Here is a 20,829-nt window from a genome sequence, read left to right as displayed (position 1 = left end):
TTTTCCCCACAAAGCACTGTCTGGGAACCCAAGGCTGGATCCTGCGAAGGTGCATTAACTTACATGGGCATATCTGACCTGAGAGGATAGGAAGGCAGCCAAAGCAAATGGCCAATGGACAGGTCTTAAAACACCAGGAACAGTAATGTTGAGTATATGATCAATAAAATGGTGTTTCGTTTTTAAAAAAAGATGGTGCACGGTAGCACTCCGGGAACAAAATGCAAAACCCTGTTAACTGCCACCAGCCTGTCCCAGGTATCTCTAAAAGGTAACAAAAATGTTGCTAAACAAACAGAAAAAGGGACGCAGCAGCACTGTAACACTCCACTGAAGGTGGCTTGTGTTACAAAGTTAAAACAAATGAAAAATACAAAATAAATGGAAGAAACACTCTCCCTGCACTGGTAGCCTTAGGGGCTGACCAGTGCTTCGAAAAATAACATGCGAGTTGAGCAGATGATTTTGATTAAAAACGAGATCTCACCACAGAAGCCAAAATGACGCTAAGGCATTGATAGATGAATAGAAGGAAATTTGCAAAAAGAAAAGCTGCTTAGAAATTAAGTACCATGTTAGGGGCTGCCTCACTGCCCCGAGAGTAAAGTCTAGTAAGCATATCACAACTGGGCATATTTGTAGAAGGAATACCAGGCAAAGTGGATCAATTGGGAGTGTAATCGTAAAATAATGTGTGCCTGTTTAGACAGGAATATAAAACAATTGAATCCTTTGTGGAGAGTCGGCATCTTTTTTATAGAGATTTTGCCATGATTTTCAACTCCAGTGTTCAGATAAGCAGAATGATTGAGATTCCGAAGTCTATTATCTCTCGTAAACTCTAGCTCCTAAATAAATGTATACTGTCATCAAGCTTCCAATACTGAGGTGGCCTCTGTCGCTGAACATATGGGTGATGGGTGAAAGGTTAGCTTTACAGTTCTCAATATAATGCAGGATGTTGCTTCCTTAGAGATATGATGGCGGCCATGTGCCCTCCCAAGTTTGAGAATTGAGGTATGCCATTCCCTGATCCGAAACCCAAGGCTTAATTGTGAGGGTGAACAGGAGAAGGAGAGAGTAGGCTATTGTGATGAATCAGAGGTGATCATCCCAAAAGCCCTGACCTGGACCCCTTCTCAGTTTGCAAGGGAAAGGCAGCTGCTACCCGATCCTGTGGGTGGTATTATGTGGGAGGATCACCTGGGCGGAAACACAGTACAGGGGGACTGGGAGAACCCTCTGAACAATTTCCCCATTGACCACACCGTCTTAATGGTCTATTGTGAAATTGATGATTCTGATTGTCGAACAAATAAGAACATTTTGGACTTCAAGTACCATAATGCTCTTAGTACTGAGATGAAGCGGGAGCCAGAGTTACCAAACTGTAATGAGAGGTCTAGTTGTTGTCATGACCCACACCTGAGCAGGACCATTAAGCATTTAAAGGCCCTTCAGGTGCGGGCCAAGAAGGAGCATCAGGAAGAAGCAACGGTTGGAGTCACTGCTGTGCTGACAGCGGGACGCTCTGCATAGAACGTGGAGGAGGTTGGGATTCCTGTTACATGCAGAGGATGCGCAGCGGCAAGCGGTATTGAGGCCAGCTACCCTGACAGAGAGAAACACTCTTTACATCCTGCAATCCGCTCTGGTGTAAGCTGTTCACCAGTGGGCGTACAAGACTGTACACGCTCCATTGACGGTCAGCGCAAGCATCGGCAGGCTGACGGGAGCTGTCAAATGGTGCAGGAGTCCCGACAAGTGAAGAAGCAGAACTGGCGAGCCAGAAGGAGACACCAGCAAATACCTGGGAGTTGGCCTGATGCAGGTGACCCCGATGTGCTCTGAAGGAGAGACAGCTGTGTAATTTTGAGTACCGAAAAGTTTAATTTAAGCAAACTGGGTGCAACTCTCCTGTTAAGAGATGTCAAAAAGGGGAATATTGTAACCCACATTGTCAAGAGGGGCAATAGTAAAGCCAAGGGAACACAACTTTCCTGAAGGGGAATATCCAATGAGGGGACATTATAACCTGCATTGTCAAAGCCAAAGAAGGCTGAGAGTGACACCAAGGCAAGGCAATTTGAATGTAACGGTCCTAGAACAAGATAACTTGAGGGAGAACGTTGTTAAACCTCATTACCAAAAGCCAAATGGTTGTGCAAATAGAAATTGGAGACTGTAGGAGAAAAGCCCTCATTGTGAAGAGGATAAAGGTGGAGAGAACTGCGACTGCATTTCCTATGACAAACAGATCAATGTGAGAATGATTGTCCTTTTGTGCAGTATACTTAGGGAAGAAGCTGTAGGCCAATTGTCTTGAAAGTCAAGACTTAAGCACAGAAGAAGTTGTTGATTCAGCTTTCCCCATAGAGGATTTAAGTGTGAAAAGTTTGGAACAAACCTTACCACAGAGTACAGGTTGTAGTAATAGGAGTTTTATCCTGGCTGACGAGTAAACCAGGAAAGGGACAAATGGATAACTTGAAGTACTGTGAATGTGGTATAAGGTTGTGGCAATGCCACGGTTTAGGTCGAAATTACCTAATAAAAATGGTCGCATTGACCAAAAGTTCTAAAAATGCTACCAACAAAGGTTCGAACACCAAAAGTTCGAACCTTTGGTGGTAGCATTGAAAAAAAACGGGGGCTGGGCGGGTGTCCCCTGCATCGCCCCGCTCACTATACTTTATGGTATAGTGAGCGGGGGCTGCAGGCGACAACCCTGGAGCCTTTGTTGCAAAAAAAACAAAAGGAAAGGACCCTGCAGTGCCGGTTCACGATCACGGAAGTGAAAGGGAAATGGCGCTGCAGGAACCCAGTGTGAAGATTAATGTAAGTGGGGTTTGTTTATGTTGGGGGTGGTGTGGGTGGGGGTGTGCTGAAGGTGTGGGTGGGGGTGTGTTATGGGTGTGAGAATGTATGTGTGTTTGCATGGGAAAGGTGGTGGTTCGCACCTTTCTCATACGAACGATTTGCCCGCGGTATGTTCAGCCACGGCAAATCACTCGGATTCCAATTCCACTACAGTGTTTTGATGAACTGTTGTATAGCCATCCTGACTAAGGTGGTGTTTATGAAGGAGAAATATGATGTGATAAAAAGTGATTGTTTTCCAGAGAAAAGAACATTTACCTTGACTTCTGCCAATCAGAAGGTTGTGTAAACTTTAACAATTGTCTGAGTGTGAAAAACCTTTTGGAACTAAAATGGTCACTTTGCCAAGTGAAGGACATATTCAATGAAAGGAACTTTATATTCTACCTGGAGTGGAACTTGGCCAGTGAAAATACCTTTTCTGAAATTGAACTTTTGTTTGAAACACCCTGAATTGATCCAGGGGAAGGGGATCCAACCCTGGTCACAAGGATTCCTGTTTCAAATGTTTGTGTTCGAATTGATAAGTTTTTGATGAAGTTTAAACAGCCAAGTAATTCCTGTATGATTTTGTTATATGCATTAGTGTGAGGGTCGGATACCTTTGGACACTAGGTCCTTTTCCTTTAGCCTTAATTTGTCAGTTAGGGAAATACTTGTTGGGCTAGTGAAGGATAGGCGTTTGTCTCACCCAGTATCATTTGATAAAATGGCGACTTGTGAGAAAACTATACCTATGTGTCCGTCTCGCATTTCTGACCCCTCATACTACCCGTACAAGTGAAATGGTCCAGTTAGAAGCCCTCGGATTATCTACCAGCGACTCCGACCTTGACAATATGTAAGGGGTGCTGCAGTCATATCGCATCAAGAAAATATCTTCAAATGCCATCTTCATCAGGGCTGAAAGCAATTATGACCATAAAGTGGAATTGTTCAAGAAAACTGCAAATGCATGAGTTTGAGGGTCCTGCTGTGCAAATAAGCAGCAAAGGTGGCAAAGATTGAGGGGACTGAACCTGTTCTGAATAAAGTTTTAGCTGATCCAGATACAACCTGTTGGAGTAGCCTATCTGCAAAAATCTTGGTGAAAATGCTAACATCTGTATTAATTAGCAAAGAGGTTGATACAATCCATGTAATAGTGGATACATAGAATGTTTTACCTGCAGCATGGTCAGAGCCTCGAGCATAGTGCTAGGCAACAGTTGAGTCTCCATCGTGTTCTCCCAAAGATGGGGCACAAGGAGCAATCCATATTCTTTGTATAGTTTGGATGTCAAACCGTCTGCTTTGATTATGGAAGAGCATGAGCGATGCACCGACTATCCTGAACGGAGAGGTTTTTCATTGGGTTCATCCACGACAGACTGATCCACTCGCTTCATGGGTATATCCTCCATGTATGCAGACAAATCCTCTGACTTATTGGAATAAAGTACTGATTCAACATTGACTTTGAAGCAAGCGAGGATCTGAGAGATAACCTCTCCAGCAAAAGCAACCCTTTTAAGGGGAAAAGGCTAAAACCACCACAGGGTCCGCTCTAGTCAGCATCTTGTCAAGACCAGTCGAAGGAAAATTGGAGAATGGTCTCAGTACGAACACTGTTTCATGGTGCATTCAACAATTGTGGTAAGAATATTGGAGGAGAGGATGAGATCAGTCTGTGAATGCATATCATGCACTGGGAAATAAAATGGATATTTATTGCAGTTTGGGTGCAGTGTTCTTTTTGCGTTCACAAACTCCAAGTGCGGCAAGGACTTCTAGAAGGCAGCCGGTGGCCCCCAGAGTTCTGTTGCTGCAAGAAGATGGGCTACGGACTTCCGATACTGGAGGAAAAATCAGGCCTGGGTCTCCATTGCACACCAGCCAGCAGACACATGGTCTAAATGTGACATGCAGTGCAGACCCAGGACATCTGTTATGCTTCACACAAGGCCCACCACCAGCTAGATGGCAGCAGGGCCTTCGGTGCAAGCACAGGCCCCATCAAAGATGGTCAGGACTGACACTGCATCTCCAGAGAGGTTTGTGTCATGCACACTGACGGCAGTATCCTCTGTATGGTGAAGTGATGGCCCATTTTAGACATCTGGCTTTGGGCTGGTGGAGCCCCGTTACTGTTCAGCCGTCCTTCTTGCCCTCTTGGATCCCTCTTCCAAGGTTTGATATTGCATGTTTGATGAAACTAGTAAACTGCTCTGCACTGGCAGGGTAATATATGTAGAACATGTAGTGTTGAGAAATGTGTAGCATGGGGTGCTGGTTGATATTAAATACTATTGGTTTTCAAAAGAAGCATCAGGAAATCTAATAATTCAAAATGTAAAATGTTACGAATGACTTTGTGTTTCTGTTGCTTCCATGCTATTGAACCACATCATTTGACCACAGTTGTTGTGGTGTTATGCAGTTTGCAACCTTGCATGAATTAGTGTGTACCTTCGGTTCCTTTATTTTCCTGTACACCTGTTTAATATTCACTTCTTTAAGGCAGGCTGCTACAAATGAAAACTCCATGGTGGAGACTTGATGAAGTATGCCTTCTATTTTAGGGCCTAATCACATGCCTATGTCTGGGCCTGGGCCGAACCAGCTTAACATGCCCAACAGTTCCATGAACATGCCTCCAAATAGCCATGGATCTATGGGAGGTTATAATCACCCGGTGCCGTCATCCCAGAACGTGCCAGTGCAGAATCAGATGACTATGAGCCAAGGACAGCCCATGGCAAACTATGGTCCTCGACCAAGCATGAATATGCAACCAAACCAAGGTAACTGGAGCAGTTCAATATGTTTGTCTTGTCTGGTTTCCTGCACAAATGTTTTCGGTTTCCTTACGACTGACTTTTTACTGTTTACTAGTTTTTTGTTTCTTGTCCTGTTTACTTCCCTTACGTTGTCAACCATTGTAGCTGTGTGAGGAAACTACGAAGTGCACAGTAAATCAATCAAATTCTGGATGTGATTGATTTAATTGCAGTTAGTTGCATTTGCTACTTGTTTAAATCAGATTTGTTTTCTTGTTTTGGCATCAGTGTTTTGAGTGTTTTTCTTGCAGCCAAGATGACCAGCTTTGTGTGGTATATCAATTGGGAAATTCCTATGCTTTGATCTGTGTGTTAGTTCAGCTTTATTTCAATATAAACATATCATAAAAGCAGACAACATAATACATTACACATTTTAAGGTAACAAATCAAGGCTAAAAACATGAATTGTATAAAAATCGTAAAAATAACAAAGCCATGTGGTTGCAAAAACATTGATGCATGAAAATACCAATTAATTCTCCAGGAAATACAATGCAGACGGTAAAAGATCCTGCAACATCTGTTTATACGGGGCAGGGCATTGTTTGATTAATACTGGGATAAATATAGCGATGTCGACACTCTCCCCATGTGGCCAGGGAAGGGCAGCTTCTACCTGATCCCAACCCTTTGTATGGCTGCCCGAGGGAGGACCATACGGGTGTAGACAACCCTCATGGGAGTAAAGTGTGCTCGCTAGATGTAACGCGGTATCCCCACTGTAGGGCAGGCATGGTATCACAAGTATGGCACGGACACAATCGGTACAATTTGTAAAACCTTTTTTGAAGTTTCTCGGGTTAAAAAAACTCCTTCTCTGTTCTATCACTAAAATGGGAGTAGTCTCGACTGTCCAACGATAAACAAGACAGTCCTAGGAGAGTCCCTCAAATCACAATGGCCTATGCTAACAAAACCTAATGCCTGCCCTATGTATTGTACAAAAAGTGGATGAAGGGGAAATGTATGCAAAGGAAAAATCAGTGTTCAAGTTAATAAAGGTAGCTGAATCAGCTCTCCTCCCCATGTTAGAGCCCATGGATTAAGGTAGTCTTTGTAGGATGACACACTCTGGCTTGGGGTTTCAACACAATAAACCATTCCAAAACGTAGATCTATGCCCGCCTGGCCTTCCACGTTTAAGTCTCTCCACTACCAAATAATGTTTAAGCAAAGTTCACATAGATCCCCCTCTGTCGGGCTCAGACCTTTTCAGAACAAAGTTCAACAAAACTTGCAAGGGGGCTCCCTTCTCAAAGCTGATTACACTTCAGGTCTCCCTCAGTCGGGCTCAGACCACTTTCGGATGCTGGAGACTTTCGAATGTGCGTGACTAAAGTTCAAGGTTAAAATTTCACTCTCCCCTTCTCTAGGAGGTAATTTTGCTTACTTCGCTTTTGCAGTTCATTTGCTTCATTGTTATAAACAATGTACCTTTCACAGAGACTATCGAGTGAGCTACTTCCTTTTGCCAGACCACTCCGTTACTCAGTATTGCTGATTTCACAGCTGTCCTCCTTTCAAAAGTTCATTCACAGGTCTGCCTTTCTTCGCGTCTCCTCCACACACGTGCAGCCTTCACGTGCGATATAATGCGATATAATGTTGCCACTTTAAACTTCCTTTAACACACACCGGTCTCTCAGGTCCCTTGCCAACTCACCGGCTGTGTAAGTTTCTTTCTTGGTTTTACGATTTCCAATTCACGAGTCAAGGTTAGTACCACAGGCTTGGCCTCGCCTCCCCAACTCTGCCATTCACCCGGGAGAGTCGCTGATGTCCTTGAAACACAATGCAGTCTTCACTTGCGAGATCTGGCCTCCTCCATGTGTCTATCGTGGCCTGTCAGAGGCAGCAACCTCCAGTACCTTACTCTTGGGATTGTAGACCTGCTACTCCCGTCCCTTGGTCTGTCACTCTGCTCCAGGTAGGTTGCCTTCGCCCCGGATGTCCTGCTTGTACGCGTGTTCCATCTTGCTCAGAGTGTGTCTCTAGGTTCTGCCTTTTATCTGTGTGAGGAGAGCTAATTGGTATCAGGTGTTTGCACTTGAAGTGAAGTGCCTGACTTCCCCTGACCCGATTAACGGGACATGTCCAGTACGATGTATAAGAGTTAGTCTTGTTACTCTGTCACCCTCTTCCTCGGCCGAGTGATTGTGTAAAAAGGGGCGGGGAGAGTTGTGACCTTGTATCCAACAAAATAGGATGGGGTAGATGAACCAACAAAAAAAAGGGGGGAATACTGCATCTCACCATCGGCTGCCTCACCCTCACTCCCTGAAGACCCCTCGCACAGGTGATCCTCCCGCACTGGTCCACCCCCAGGGTCTGAATCCAAAGGGGATGGCGGTGCCCTGGCCAATTGATCGAGAGATCCCGGGGACTAGCGGGTGAGACACCCTCTGGTTCCTCACACGACCAATCAAGGGACCCTGGACACCCTACCTACAACTGGGAATGGCCTCTTCCCTAATACGCTCATAAATTGTACTTCTCTTACCATTCTGCTCAAAAGTACTGGGACGAGGAAGAATAGGAGTCACTTAAATGAAGATCCCTTTCCCAGTACTCTGATGAGAAAGATCCCTAATGACTCACAAGAGAATTATAAGATCAGTACTGCGACGAGGGAGAAGTGTGGAGAAATTATGTTCACTACTAATGAAAACCACTGTGAGCAGTCTAGTCTTTCCCCATAACCTATTGACCAGAGCCAGTATAAAAGTAAGAAAAGACACGAAGTGTGAGAGGCCCTCCCTGGAGAACCTGGTTTCAGGATTTGTTTGTTGCAAGAGAAGGGGCTTGGACTGCTGTTCTAGAGGAGAGAAGAGGGAGCTCTTGCACCCCAACACCTTGTGGAGGATTGGGGGTCGCTGGGGGAACCACCGGAACTGCTGTGGCCCCCAAAAAGGGGATGATCCCCTGGGAAACCAACAGGGTGCCAGATAGAAGCTGGAGGCTCCCTCACTAGGGAAATGAAGCTGAAAAGGGAAGTTTAATATTTCAACAGCTAACGGACAGAGAGAAGAAGAGGTGAAACGCAAGGATACAGAACACCAAGAGAAGGGAGAAAGAAAACTGCAGAGGCTGGGAGATATTGCGACTGGCTCTCACACTGGTCTGATCGATGAGGGCTCGCACGACGTGGAAAATGGTGCAGTGTCAAACCTAGAGAGTGAAGAGGGAGACTAGGCAGTTGGAATCCTGCCGCCTGAGGGAACGAGGCAGCGGGGACCGTGTCCAGTGAAACGGCTCCAAATTCACAATGCAGACAAAATCCTCAAAAGCATTTAGAGTAGAATAAGCATCCATTTCGGACTATTTATTTTGCTTTTCTCATGTTGCAGTTATAACATGTTTTTTCCTGCCGAACATATGTTAATCCATTCTTGCATGAAATGTATATCACTTTACAGTGATATTGTAACCATATTATTCATAGTGTACTTAGAAACAATGCTATGTGATGCCACTTCCTGTCTTGTCAAGGGGTAAATGGTCGTGTTCCATCGCTTCCTGTTTTGTCACTTTGGGGTGGGGTCAAATCACATCGCTTTCTGTGATGTCATCAGAGGCCAGGGGGTCATGTAATGTCACTTCCGCTACTCCTGCCATTTTGGTGAAATTATGTCTCTGAAACCTCGGGATGGGAGTCATTCCCTGGAACTGTGGAATTACCAAGAGGAAGGAGTTGCCCTCTTGGGTAATTAGGAACTTGATCATTCCTGTGTTAAACATTTTCATACTGAGAAAAGGAATCCGGGAAAGGGGGTCACTCCCTGTAACTGTGAACATTGTCTGCTTGGAACTTTTTGGTTGGAGTTCTACTTTTCTGTTGGATTGGAATATTTGTGCAACAATTAAACAAACCACACAACCGTACATGACGGCTACCAACTGAAAAACACACCTATGCTCAGTTAACAGTGTAAACTAAACTGAAGCTGCCAACAGCAGATCATAGCCCCCCCTTGCTCTTCCTCCTGCTCAGTCCTACTAACTTACACCCCGCTTACCCTCTTGCCTTAAAGATCTACCAGAGCGCCAAGGGACCAGGCAGGTGGGGACAGTGCGCGGTATAAGAACTTTTAACATAATGTAACCTTTAAACAACAAAGACACTACCTTCTGCACCTCAGAATTAGGGAGTGCGAGGGCCAGAATAGGATTATGGACACAGGACATATAATTATAAGTGCTGAGTCAAAAAATATCTAAAGGGCGCCTGGCGGCGTACTGATATGCCCAGGAGGGTACATACATTAAAATCAAAAGAAATCAGGATGTGAGATCACCCTATAATCAAGAAGTTTTGCAAGCATTTAATTTCAAAACAATTTTTCATTTTTTCGCAAACAATCTTTAAATATTTACAATACTCTCCATAAGCATGAAAGTGACATAGATAGGTGGTATTCTAAAATGGGGGGTACAATTGTGTACCAACCTCTGAAATATTGAGGTAAAATTCCCTATTTAAATGCACAGGTGAGTCTAACAATTCTGTGAAACGAAAATAGTACACCACAGTCCTCCATGATGAAATGAGAGACTTCGAAGTTCAGCCAAACCGCCAAACTCTCAGTTGACGATAACACCCACGGACAGAACCAGAACCACCCCACACGTTTTTCCTGATGAAGGCCACCACAACAACGTGCTTCAATCAAGCCCCCCGTGGCCAAAACACTACAGTGTCGATCTGTGACACAACTGTTTAACCACAGTTGTTTGTTGAAAATTAGTGTTGTGTACACTCTTACATATACCTGGACTGAGAGCAGTCCCGGATAGCACTGCCTCCATTTTTGTTTCACCAAATTGTTACTCGCCTGTGCATTTAAATAGGGAATTTTACCTCAGTATTTCAGAGGTTGGTACACAATTGTACCCCCCATTTTAGAATACCACCTGTCAGTGTCACTTTCGTGCTTATCAAAAGTATTGTAAATATTTAAAGACTGTTTGTGAAAAAAATGAAAAATCTGTTTTGGAATTAAATGCTTGCAAAACTCCTTGACTATATATCCTGATTCCTTTTGATTTTAATATATGTACTTATTAGTGGACATCTTGACAAAGGACAGATCATTAGTAATTCTTTAGGTAGGAAAACCCCTCTTAGATTAGGAATAGTGAAGTATTTTCCCAACACCTTTCCTTTTATTTTCAATAAAGGTTTATAGCCAAAACATGAGTCCTCTGTGTCTCATTCCGGCCTCCTCACATTACATATAGATGTCTTGCCATATAATTATCACTCAGATATTAAAACAAAAGGAGTATGAGCTAGGCATGCCCAAGGCAACATGATAAAACAAGCTGACCTAAACAGCTGCCGTCTATAATCCAGAACAGATTAAATAATGTTATTTTTTTTATAGTGTATTTGGTTAATTAAAACCTTAAACAGTTTACACAATATATACACAATTCATTGTACACAATATAATTCAACATTACATATATAATCATATATAAATCAGAACAAACAATATTAATTTCCATTAAAATCTTTACCTAAATTCATTCTCTCTGGATTACCTCTAAAAATCCATAATTACAATACTTATCAATTGGTAAAACAATTAGTCTCCTAGATTATTTCATTACATTTAATTACACTTAGACTTTGCTTACAACTTTCCATACCAGATGGATACTCCGACCGGACTAGGCCATAGAGTTCTTTCATTATTTGATGACAAATTTAGTGCCTTTACATACTTTTATGTACCCGTTGTTATATGTATAGGTTTTTCCAAATCTAACCAGATCCTTTTCCATATATAGAATTCAGCACCAATATACATAATAGGAGTTGCCATGTAAATTGTACTCCAAAACTGGTCAGACTTAATCATTCTATAATCTGAAACTAAATCCTTGATACCAATTGGACAGCTTATTGCATACAGTGATTAGATGTCTAATTGTCTCCACCTCAGCTTAAGCCAGTTCTTATTAAATTAATTTAATAATTAGCATACAATTATTAAAATTCTGCAGATTCACATAGTTTTTACCTAATGCGCCAAGCGAATGTCAAGTACTTTGCTGTTGAGGAGACTTGCAGCCCATTGGTGGATTTACAGCATAGGACCATTTGCGTCCAGTCATTCAAACTTGTTGTTCCCTAAAGAGCGGTCTCTGGAATCTTCTCCTTGGCCACATGCATTGTGGACAAATTCAAACAAAATGAGCAGGGTTTTCAATTACAGAATCGGAATGTCCTGGAACGCCCCAGCTGTGAACCTTCACAAAGTACTCCCCTGCTGTGTCTCCTACACTCTCCTACAAGCATATCTGCAGCTGGATAGGTGAATGGTCAGAGTAAGTACGTGGATGAATAGTCATCTGTCGGACATTCCTTACCATATATTGCAACAGTAAGATTGTCTATTCTAGAGGCCATATCATGTACTGTCGAGTAATATGTAAATTCTGTAGCGTGAGGGTGTAATGTTCTTCCAAGTATCACAAAGCTGAAAGGATTCCATGATTCTGGGCCCACCCCCACCTAGAATGGTAGAAGAAGGGCCAAGAAGGAACAAACGACCGATAAATTGCAATAAGAGAAGATTGGGGCCATTTTGAGAAAATGCAACACTCTTTGGGCTAATACTGCCTCGAGCTAAGGCGTAACATAGAGTTAACTGTTCTAATTATAGTCGAGGGTGTTCAGCCTGCAGCGGTCCCACCAAGCGACACTAGCCCGAGGACACCACACAAAATGTTGTAGCTTCATCTTGCCACTAATCTCTTTTGATTATCACATCTCTTAGATCTGCTCCTGTCACTTCCATCTTTTCAACATTTGGAAAGTTAGACCTCTTCTAAATTTTAGTGCCACTGATCTTTCAATTTCCTCCTTAATATTTTCACGACTATTCTACAGTTCTGTACTTCTCTTTGCTCTCTCTATCTCTCGCCTAGCTCCTCTAAAGTCTGTTTTTAATTCCTCTATTTGTCTCTTGTATCTGTTCATTACCCTATTTCTACCTCACTGGCTTCTCTTTGTTGGTTATGTTTTCACTCTCAACTGAAATTTTATTTCCTCTTTATTGTGTTAAAGTCCCTTACTTGCTCCTATTTATCTCGCATCTCTTGTTTCTTTTTGTTTTCCCTCTCGTGCTCTTTGCTCTCAATATCACTATCTTCTAACTGTACTTCACCCTCTGTGTGCATCTTCACGGTTCTGCTCTTTTTCTTTCTTGGCACCTCTTCAGTGGAATGCTCTCCTACTCTCTTTACGATCTATTCTCTCTTATCCCACTTTCCGAGCTGTCTTGAAAACTTGCTTACTTCTTTTTTTTTTCAACAATACTTATTAAGCATTTCACATATGATAACAACAACAGCATCGTAGACATCAGCAACTACAATCAGAAAACCCATTTCCATATCACCCCCAAAAGGGGGACCGGGAGGTGCGCTGAGCCCGGAGGAGCATATGCACCATGCGCTAGGATAGCGGAACGGTACCCCTCAGTCATGCAACCAGCGTGTGAGTGGGGGCCTTCACTGTAAAATATTCAGCTCTCACCCCAAGTCCATAAACGGAGCCCACGTGTTTGTGAAGGGGGACAAGTGCCCGGAGCACATTGCCACTATTTTTCCGGCGCCCACAAATTCCCAGCATTTAAACCATCATAGTGAGCTCACAGGACCCTCTGCACTTTTCCGAACTCACGCCAATGCGATTTTTGCGGCTAGGAGAAGGTGCATGCACACGCTTGCCATATGGCCAGAGATCGGGAATGTCCCTCCGCCTGTATGACCAAGGAGAATAACCACTGGATACCATGGGATAGATAGGCCTGTGATTTCTTTGATGTGACCCACAACTTCCCTCCAGTACTTCTCCGCTATAGGTCAAGACCAGAGAAGATGAAACAGAGTACCCTTTTCTATACAGCCTCTCCAGCAGTTCGGGGAAATGTCTGCATTGACTTAAGTTGAGCCAGCGTTGCATAATAGCTATAGCAGATCTTGTAACCGCCTTCCTTGTTTGTGACGCATTGGGTGCTTTTATGCAGCCTTGACCAAATCTTTCCCCATTCTGCATTCCCTCTCCTGTTCCAACATGTATCTTTCCTTCTTAGAAAGGTCTGTTCTATCTAAGAACTTATAGAGTGTGGATACCTTCCCCCTTGATTTCGGTGATGTGAGATTGAGCTCCAAAGCTGTTGGGGCACTTGCCCCCCTTTCCTTCACTGTCCTATTCGAAGACCAGTGCCGGAGTTGGGTATAATGAAATCTCTCTAACTCTGGGACCCCAAATTTCTGTTTGCATCTTTCAAAGGATAAGGGACAACCCTCTTCCAGGAAATCTGATAAGTTCTGAAGCCCTCCAGCCTGCCATGCGGCGAACCCATGTGGGGAGATTCCGGGGGTGAACTCCGGATTGTTCCACAACGGAGTGAGTGGGCTCAAAAGATGTACAACCCAACCTGCGAGCTGCTGTCTTCAATTTTTGCACCGTGTTTCTAGTAGCCGCTAGGGGGCCCTGCTTGCCTTGGACTTTAATAGGCAGAAGGTGCGGGAGATCCGACAATGGATCCGGGCTCCAGGCCTCTTCTATGTGCCTCCATAGAGGAATATCTGAAGCGAGAACCCAAGCAAACACATGTGAAAGCTGCGCCGCTACTGCGTACCTATATATATCCGGAGCGCCCAGGCTGCCCAGCTCCCTCCCCCGAAGCAGGATTTTCTTTGCTATTCTGGGTATTTCCCCCACCCCCCAGATAAAGTTTTGGATATTTCTCTGCAGGGATAGAAGCTTCTTATCTTGAATTGGTACAGGGAGGGCCATACAGTGGTATAACAGCCTGGGGACCAGATTCATCTTCACCGAGGCTATGCAGCCGAACCAAGAAATTTCTTGCATTCTCCAGTGTTCCAGATCACGCTTAAACTCGCCGAACAGCCGCGGGAAGTTGCACTGGTATGTTAAAGATGGATCTTTGTGGATATGAACACCCAGGTACCCTATGGAGGAAGTAGCCCATGGGATTGGCAGGGCCTTTTGTTGCTTGGTGATATTAAATTCCATCGCTTCAGATTTATCAAGGTTCACCCTAAACCCTGAGACCAGGCCAAATTCTTCAATTTCTGCCCAAAGTGGGGCTAGAGAGGAGGAAGGATTGCTTATTGTGAGTAGGACATCGTCCGCGTATAGTGCGACTTTATACTCCCGATTTCCCACAGTGAGCCCCCTGATTCCCAAATTTTGCCGGACCCTGTTAGCAAACGTCTCCATTTAAATAGCAAAAATTAGTGGTGACGGGGCAGCCTTGTCTCGTGCCCCTGGAGTTTTGTTTCAGATCTAGTACCATCCATCCGCAGTTGAGTGGTGGGGAACTGAAAATGAGCCATGAACCAAGTTATAAAATTCGCACCAAAGCCCCAGTGCTGCAGAGTATTCCAAATATAGCCCCAGTCAACTAAATCACACGCCTTGTGAGCATCTAATGATATCGCCAGCATCGCTTCCCCTGTTCTAGTTGCGCATTCAATGAGGTCTATAGTGCGCCTAATAGTATCGTGTGTTCCCCTGCCTGGGATAAATCCCGTTTGGTCTTCGGCTGTAATGTGAGGCAGGTGCACATGCAGCAAGACTTTTGAATCGCGTTAACTATCATTATTCAGAAGAGAAATTGGTCTATATGACGCTGGATGCTCACAATCCTTTCCCGGCTTATGCAAGAGAACCGTTACCGATTCCGCCATCGACTTGGTGATGGTCCCTGTGTCCAGAAATGAGTTGAATAGAGCAGTTAGCTGCGGGGCTGAGATATGGGAGAAAGATTTATACAATTTAGCCGATAACCCATCCGGGCCAGGGGTAGAATATTTCAATGTTTTAATGGCCTTAGCCGTTTCTCCCTGTGTGATAGGATCCTCTAAAACACTCAGCCTGGACCTATAGTCCTGGGTTTTGCTAGCCCCGAGATATTCAGGCAGCCCAACACGAACTGTAGGAGGGGCAGACATGATCGCTTTATGGTACTCAACAAGCACCTCCATCTTGTCCCGATCATTATAGTGAATTTGACCCTTCCCATCCCTAAGGGAGACTATGTTGTTTCTAGTGTGGATTCTCTTCAGCTTGTATGCTAGAATGCGATTAGCCTTATTTGATTTGCTATAGTAAAACTGTTTAGTGTACGCCAGGGATTTCGCCGATCGATGCGCCCAGTGCATCTCCAGCGCTATTCTAGCTTTACGCAGCGCCCCCTCCCCTTTCCTAGACCAGTGAGCCTGTAGGTCTTTTTTCAGCGAGGCGACTATCCCCTCCAGTTTGGACCTAGGATCTTTGAAACCCTTCGTAGCTCAGCTCCAGCACCTATGAGTGAAACCTGCACCACCGCCTTCATGGCATCCCAGACTACCCCTATGGGAGTGTCCTTCCCCAGATTTTCAGAGAAGTAGTTCTTTAGTGTTTCCTCAGTTTCCCTTTTTACTTTTGCGTCTAACAATAGGGAGTCACATAGCTTCCATTACCTCACCGGTGCTGGAGGGGAACCGTGGATGCATAAATCCGCCGATATGGGCGCATGGTCCGAGATTGCCCCCGAAATGAATCATTACCCTGTCTAAGCATGGATAGATTGCCAGTAACGGGTCAATTCTGGAGAACCCTTTATGTGCGTGGGAAAAGTGTGTGTAGTCCTTGACCCCCACATTAGCCAGCCTTCACGGGTCCACCGTCCCTGAATAATCTAACCAGGGCCAATGCCAGAGATTGGGAGTGTTTTATCTTCAATTGTGTCTGGGACAGCACTAAAATCACCACCTATGATTAGATGTCCCTCTGAGAATGCCAGAATCATTGGAATTAGGTTTGTTGGAAATGTATCTTGGGCGCTGTTTGAGCAGTAAACTGTGATTAAGGTGATTGGTTGTTCCACCAGCCAACTCTTCAACAATATGAACCTGCCCCCTGGGTCACGCTTGACTGAAATTCTTGTCAGGGGGACTTTTTCGCTTAACAGAATTGCTACCCCTCTTTCCCCTCCCCCCCACCCCAGAGGTGTCAAATAATGTCCCCTTAAACCTTTTTTAAATCTAACCCGTTTTTCATCAACCTGAAGCAGGTGAGTCTCCTGTAGGAAGACTGTGTCCCCCTCCAGCTGATTAAGCTTGTGCTCCACTGATCTCCATTTACCTGGAAAATTGAGGCCCTGGACATTCCATGAAAGGAATCGGAGCTCTCTTTCGTCAGCCCGCCCATAGGATATACTAAAAGATGTCGCTTTAGTAATGGCAACACCCACTCCCGAGCAGGCTTCCGGTTCTTACTTCAATCTTAATTGTATCTTCTCTCATTGTAGTTTTTAATTCTTGTCTATTGTACCACTACTTTCATTCATTTTTACTGTAAATTGGTTTTGTACAGCGCCTTGGCGTAAAGTGCTATTTAAATGACAAATACGAAATACAAATTAAAAAATAAGAGAATGTGTGACCAAAGCACTGCACCCTAATCATAATTACGTATTCTTTCATGTACAGTCACATTCAAAATCATTGATTTGTATCACAGCGGAATGCTGCGTTTGTCGAATTTTCGTAATGCTGTACTGAAACACATCCATCTTCAAAGTAAAATGAATAATTGATTACCTGCACTGTTGCAACAACAATCTACCTCTGATCACCAGTGATCTTACCTTTTGGATAGGAGGTCAACCATTGATTGGATTACGAGAATTACCATATATGGAACAACTTCGGGCCCATGGACAGACATTGTGAGCATTTAGGCTCTCCAATACAGGACACTTTAGCAAGATCATTTTCAATTTATGTTTGGTTGCTATTGCAAGCACATTAACGAAATTGAGGATTTGGTTCTGAGTACTTAGTTAACATTAATCTAAGAGAGCCCTAAGGAAGATCTGTTGTTTCAGTTCGATACATATGTTGGCTACCGAGTCAAAAAAAAATACAGCAACAACACGAGACCTCAATGATTTTAAATGTGACTGTACATGAAAGATTACTGAATATTGATTATGGTGTAGCGCTTTGGTCACACCTATCTCTTTCATTTTGGGAAAATGGTCACCTATGGTTGCTGTACTGCAGTTGTGGAAAACAGCCTCTGAGTGAGTAACTCAAAAAAAGGTAAAAGGGTATCCACCTCCACTAGCCATTTAGGTTTGTCTGTTACTGTAACTATAGAAGTTACAGGAGCATTGGGAAAAGAGTTACAGTGTAGACCCTCAGCACTCCACATAAGTCCCGGGAGGATAGCTCAGCTGCAACATGTTCGCCATGGAAGCAAGACGACACGAAGCAACACAGGTTCCATCCCCGGGTCTGCGCTTAGAAACTGCTCGGTATTTAAGCGTGTTATAAATATGCAACTAAGACACAAAAAACTATTACGCAAAAACAATTCCTGTAACAGCGCCTCGATGTCTGCGAGCTGTTTGAGTGCTTTAAAAGAAAATGCAAATAAAATCTAAATAAAATAAGGTGCGGTGTGCTGATCCCACAAAAAGAAAGGTAAGTTACTATCCTTGAGAAGAGTAGTTCTCAGGAAAGAGTAATACAAATTGGAAAGGAAGCCCAAGGGACTCCCCAGCAACACTGCACATAGGGTGCTGTGTGCTACAACAATTTATTATAGATGCCTGCAGTGAAATACATGGAGGAAAGCATGACTCCATTAAAAGTCAAAAGAATACAGTAGCATAAAAATAGGGTTCCCATCTTGGAGCATGAAGGACTGCGTGGGTGGTAAAAAGTCCCACTTAGGAGAGTAAAGCAAACAATCCCTCACGTCCTTTTTACTTGTGCAGTGGCCCCTCTTTCATTCGGCCTTAGTTGACACATCTGCACCCCCGAATGTTACAGCACAAATGCAGAGTCCCCCATCAGAAGCCATTGTAAGCTCTTCTGCCCTTCTCTAGGGGCCACATACTCCCAGCTGCGCTTCTAAGCCATCACTCACCTTTGGGCCAGATGCTGGGGTCAGTGATCATGGCTCAGTCAGCCGAGACCACGTTTGCAGTGCAAAAGCTGGTCTGCCCCAGCAAACTCAATCCATATGAGGGGCAGGGAGGCACCACCCCTGGCCCTCATCCCACTGTCGGCTCCCACTCTCCATACGATTCAAGGCTACCTCCAAACGAGTTAAGCAGACCTGTTTAACCAAGGACCACTCTGATTGGGCCGTGATCTTCTAACTTGGGTTGCACCCACTGTCTGATTACCTTGACATACTGTCTTCCCACTGTGGGTGAGCCGGAAGCAGCAAAGACATCACTCATAAGTTGACTCCAACGCTCATGGTACCATAGAGCAGACCTGTATTTCCCCTGCTTTTGCATCAGCTTTCTGGTCTCTGACTGATTTGGGGGGCGAAAAAGAGTTGTACCACTGCCTGGGTGAGTCTGGAGATGATGGAACTCTGCTACAACCTGAGTGGTATTGCCTTTATTGAAGAAATTGCTTTTGCTTGAACAGCAAAGGCGAATCTTGACCCTTCAGCAGCTAATTCAGTCATGCCATCTAGCAGGTGATGGAATTTTTAAACTTTCGAAATTGTTGACAGGCTTATTTGTGGCAGCTTTTTCAGGGTGATTGGAGGAAATCCGAAGCCCTTTCAAGACGTTCCAACACATTGTGACAAGGCCAGTAACTTGGCCTGTCAAGAGGAGATGGGAGCCTCTCTCAGCCAGGGGTGGGAGGGAGGACTGGCAGGGATCTAGCCTTGCTCCTGCAGACAGGCTCAGCCATGAGGGCCCCGTTACCCACCTTTGTGTCAGTATGTTTGTTTGCAGACCCTTGTCTCCAGCCTTGACTCGTACTGGTCAGTGTCTCTCTACATTTTGAGACCCCCAGGCTGATGCAGAAGGCTAACAGCGAAGGCCAAGCAAGAAAATCAACATAAGCGCCCCCACTCAGAACAAAAAGGAATAGCCACAAAGAGAAGCCACAGCCCCACGGAGACCCTATCGCAGCAGCACACTGCCAAGAGAGGGAGACCAGCTGCAGCCATGCACAGACATATCAGAGACCTGCGTTGCAGGACCAGCAGAGCAGGTCAGCAAACGCTTGCATCTTGTCACACTTCCCTAAATCACCATGGATAAAAATGGGGAAAGGAACCATCATCCCCCATACGTACCGGGATACCCCATGGGAATTGGTCCCAGAGCACAAACTTGGACTTATGTCACCATCTTTGGTATGCGTGGAGCCTCCATGGCGAAAATGGGGAGGGCTTAGCCCACTTCTTATGATTTTTTTTCCCTCGCACATAAGTGCCCCTTTTGGGTAAGACACTGCTAGATAGGCCAGGGATGTATGTGTGATGCACATAAGGGACAGAAAGCAGGAAATATGCTTTTTTATGGTGAGGTCAGAGGTGGATGTGGATTATGACCAAGAGGCCAGAAGGAGGGGGCAGTGGCTTTTGGAGGAGATTCGTGGAGCAGCTAAGGGTGAAAGTGTTTCTCCAGTTTAAGTGTTCGTGTTTGTGGTGAGTAAGTAAAGAGGTTAGTGCAAGTTGTAAATGTTAAGTGAAAAGTACAGGGTGAAGGGAGGATGTCCGACTAGTTGTGTGGAGGAGGGGCGTCGTAGCAGAGAGGAGTAGCAGTGGAGTAGAGTGGAATTGGAATAACATCAAAGGGTGGAGATAATATCAGGAGGCGTGAAACATTGAAGGGCTATCAAGAAGGAGGGAGCGGCAAGCATGAATTAGTAGAGTAGAGCAGGAGAGAGGAGTGTGTGCATGTGAGGAAATCCTAACTCAACCAGAGTAAGTGTAAGGTACTATTCACGTTGTTATTATAATAATAATAATAATAATAATAACACTAACCCGTAGACAGAGAAGGGATAGTTTGGATGTCAGCGAGGTACATTAGGCTGCCAGCGACAGATTGACATCTGTAGCACAGGACTGCTTGCAGAAAGTAGGAGGGGAGTGGTAAATCAACATTCGGTAGCACTAATCGGCTGTTAGGAATGTCTGTGTTAGGGAGCAGGGTCAAATACAGGCTAGAGAGCGGGATAGCCTGCAACACCATAGAAAGGTCCAAGATGGTCATATCTACACAGATAGGGCGGGAGCTTGTTTTTACGCGAGATTTCAAGTCTCCTATTTTAA

At 44.5% G+C, this 20,829-nt stretch overlaps 1 protein-coding gene across 2 annotated transcripts in view; it reads left to right on the top strand.

Moving 5' to 3' along the window:
• The window catches only part of SS18 (SS18 subunit of BAF chromatin remodeling complex), an 844,462-nt gene that overhangs the window by 334,187 nt on the left and 489,446 nt on the right, over positions 1-20,829 (top strand). For both annotated transcript variants that reach the window (XM_069620936.1, XM_069620935.1), the window contains exon 5: positions 5,442-5,663. In XM_069620936.1, coding sequence (XP_069477037.1) covers positions 5,442-5,663 — 222 coding nt within the window. The remainder of the gene's footprint in view (positions 1-5,441; positions 5,664-20,829) is intronic.

The sequence above is a fragment of the Ambystoma mexicanum genome, chromosome 5q, assembly GCF_040938575.1.
Source record: "Ambystoma mexicanum isolate Mex_15411 chromosome 5q, UKY_AmexF1_1, whole genome shotgun sequence".
In the NCBI taxonomy this organism is placed as follows: Eukaryota; Metazoa; Chordata; class Amphibia; order Caudata; family Ambystomatidae; genus Ambystoma; species Ambystoma mexicanum.
This window is presented reverse-complemented; position numbering and strand designations above follow the sequence as displayed.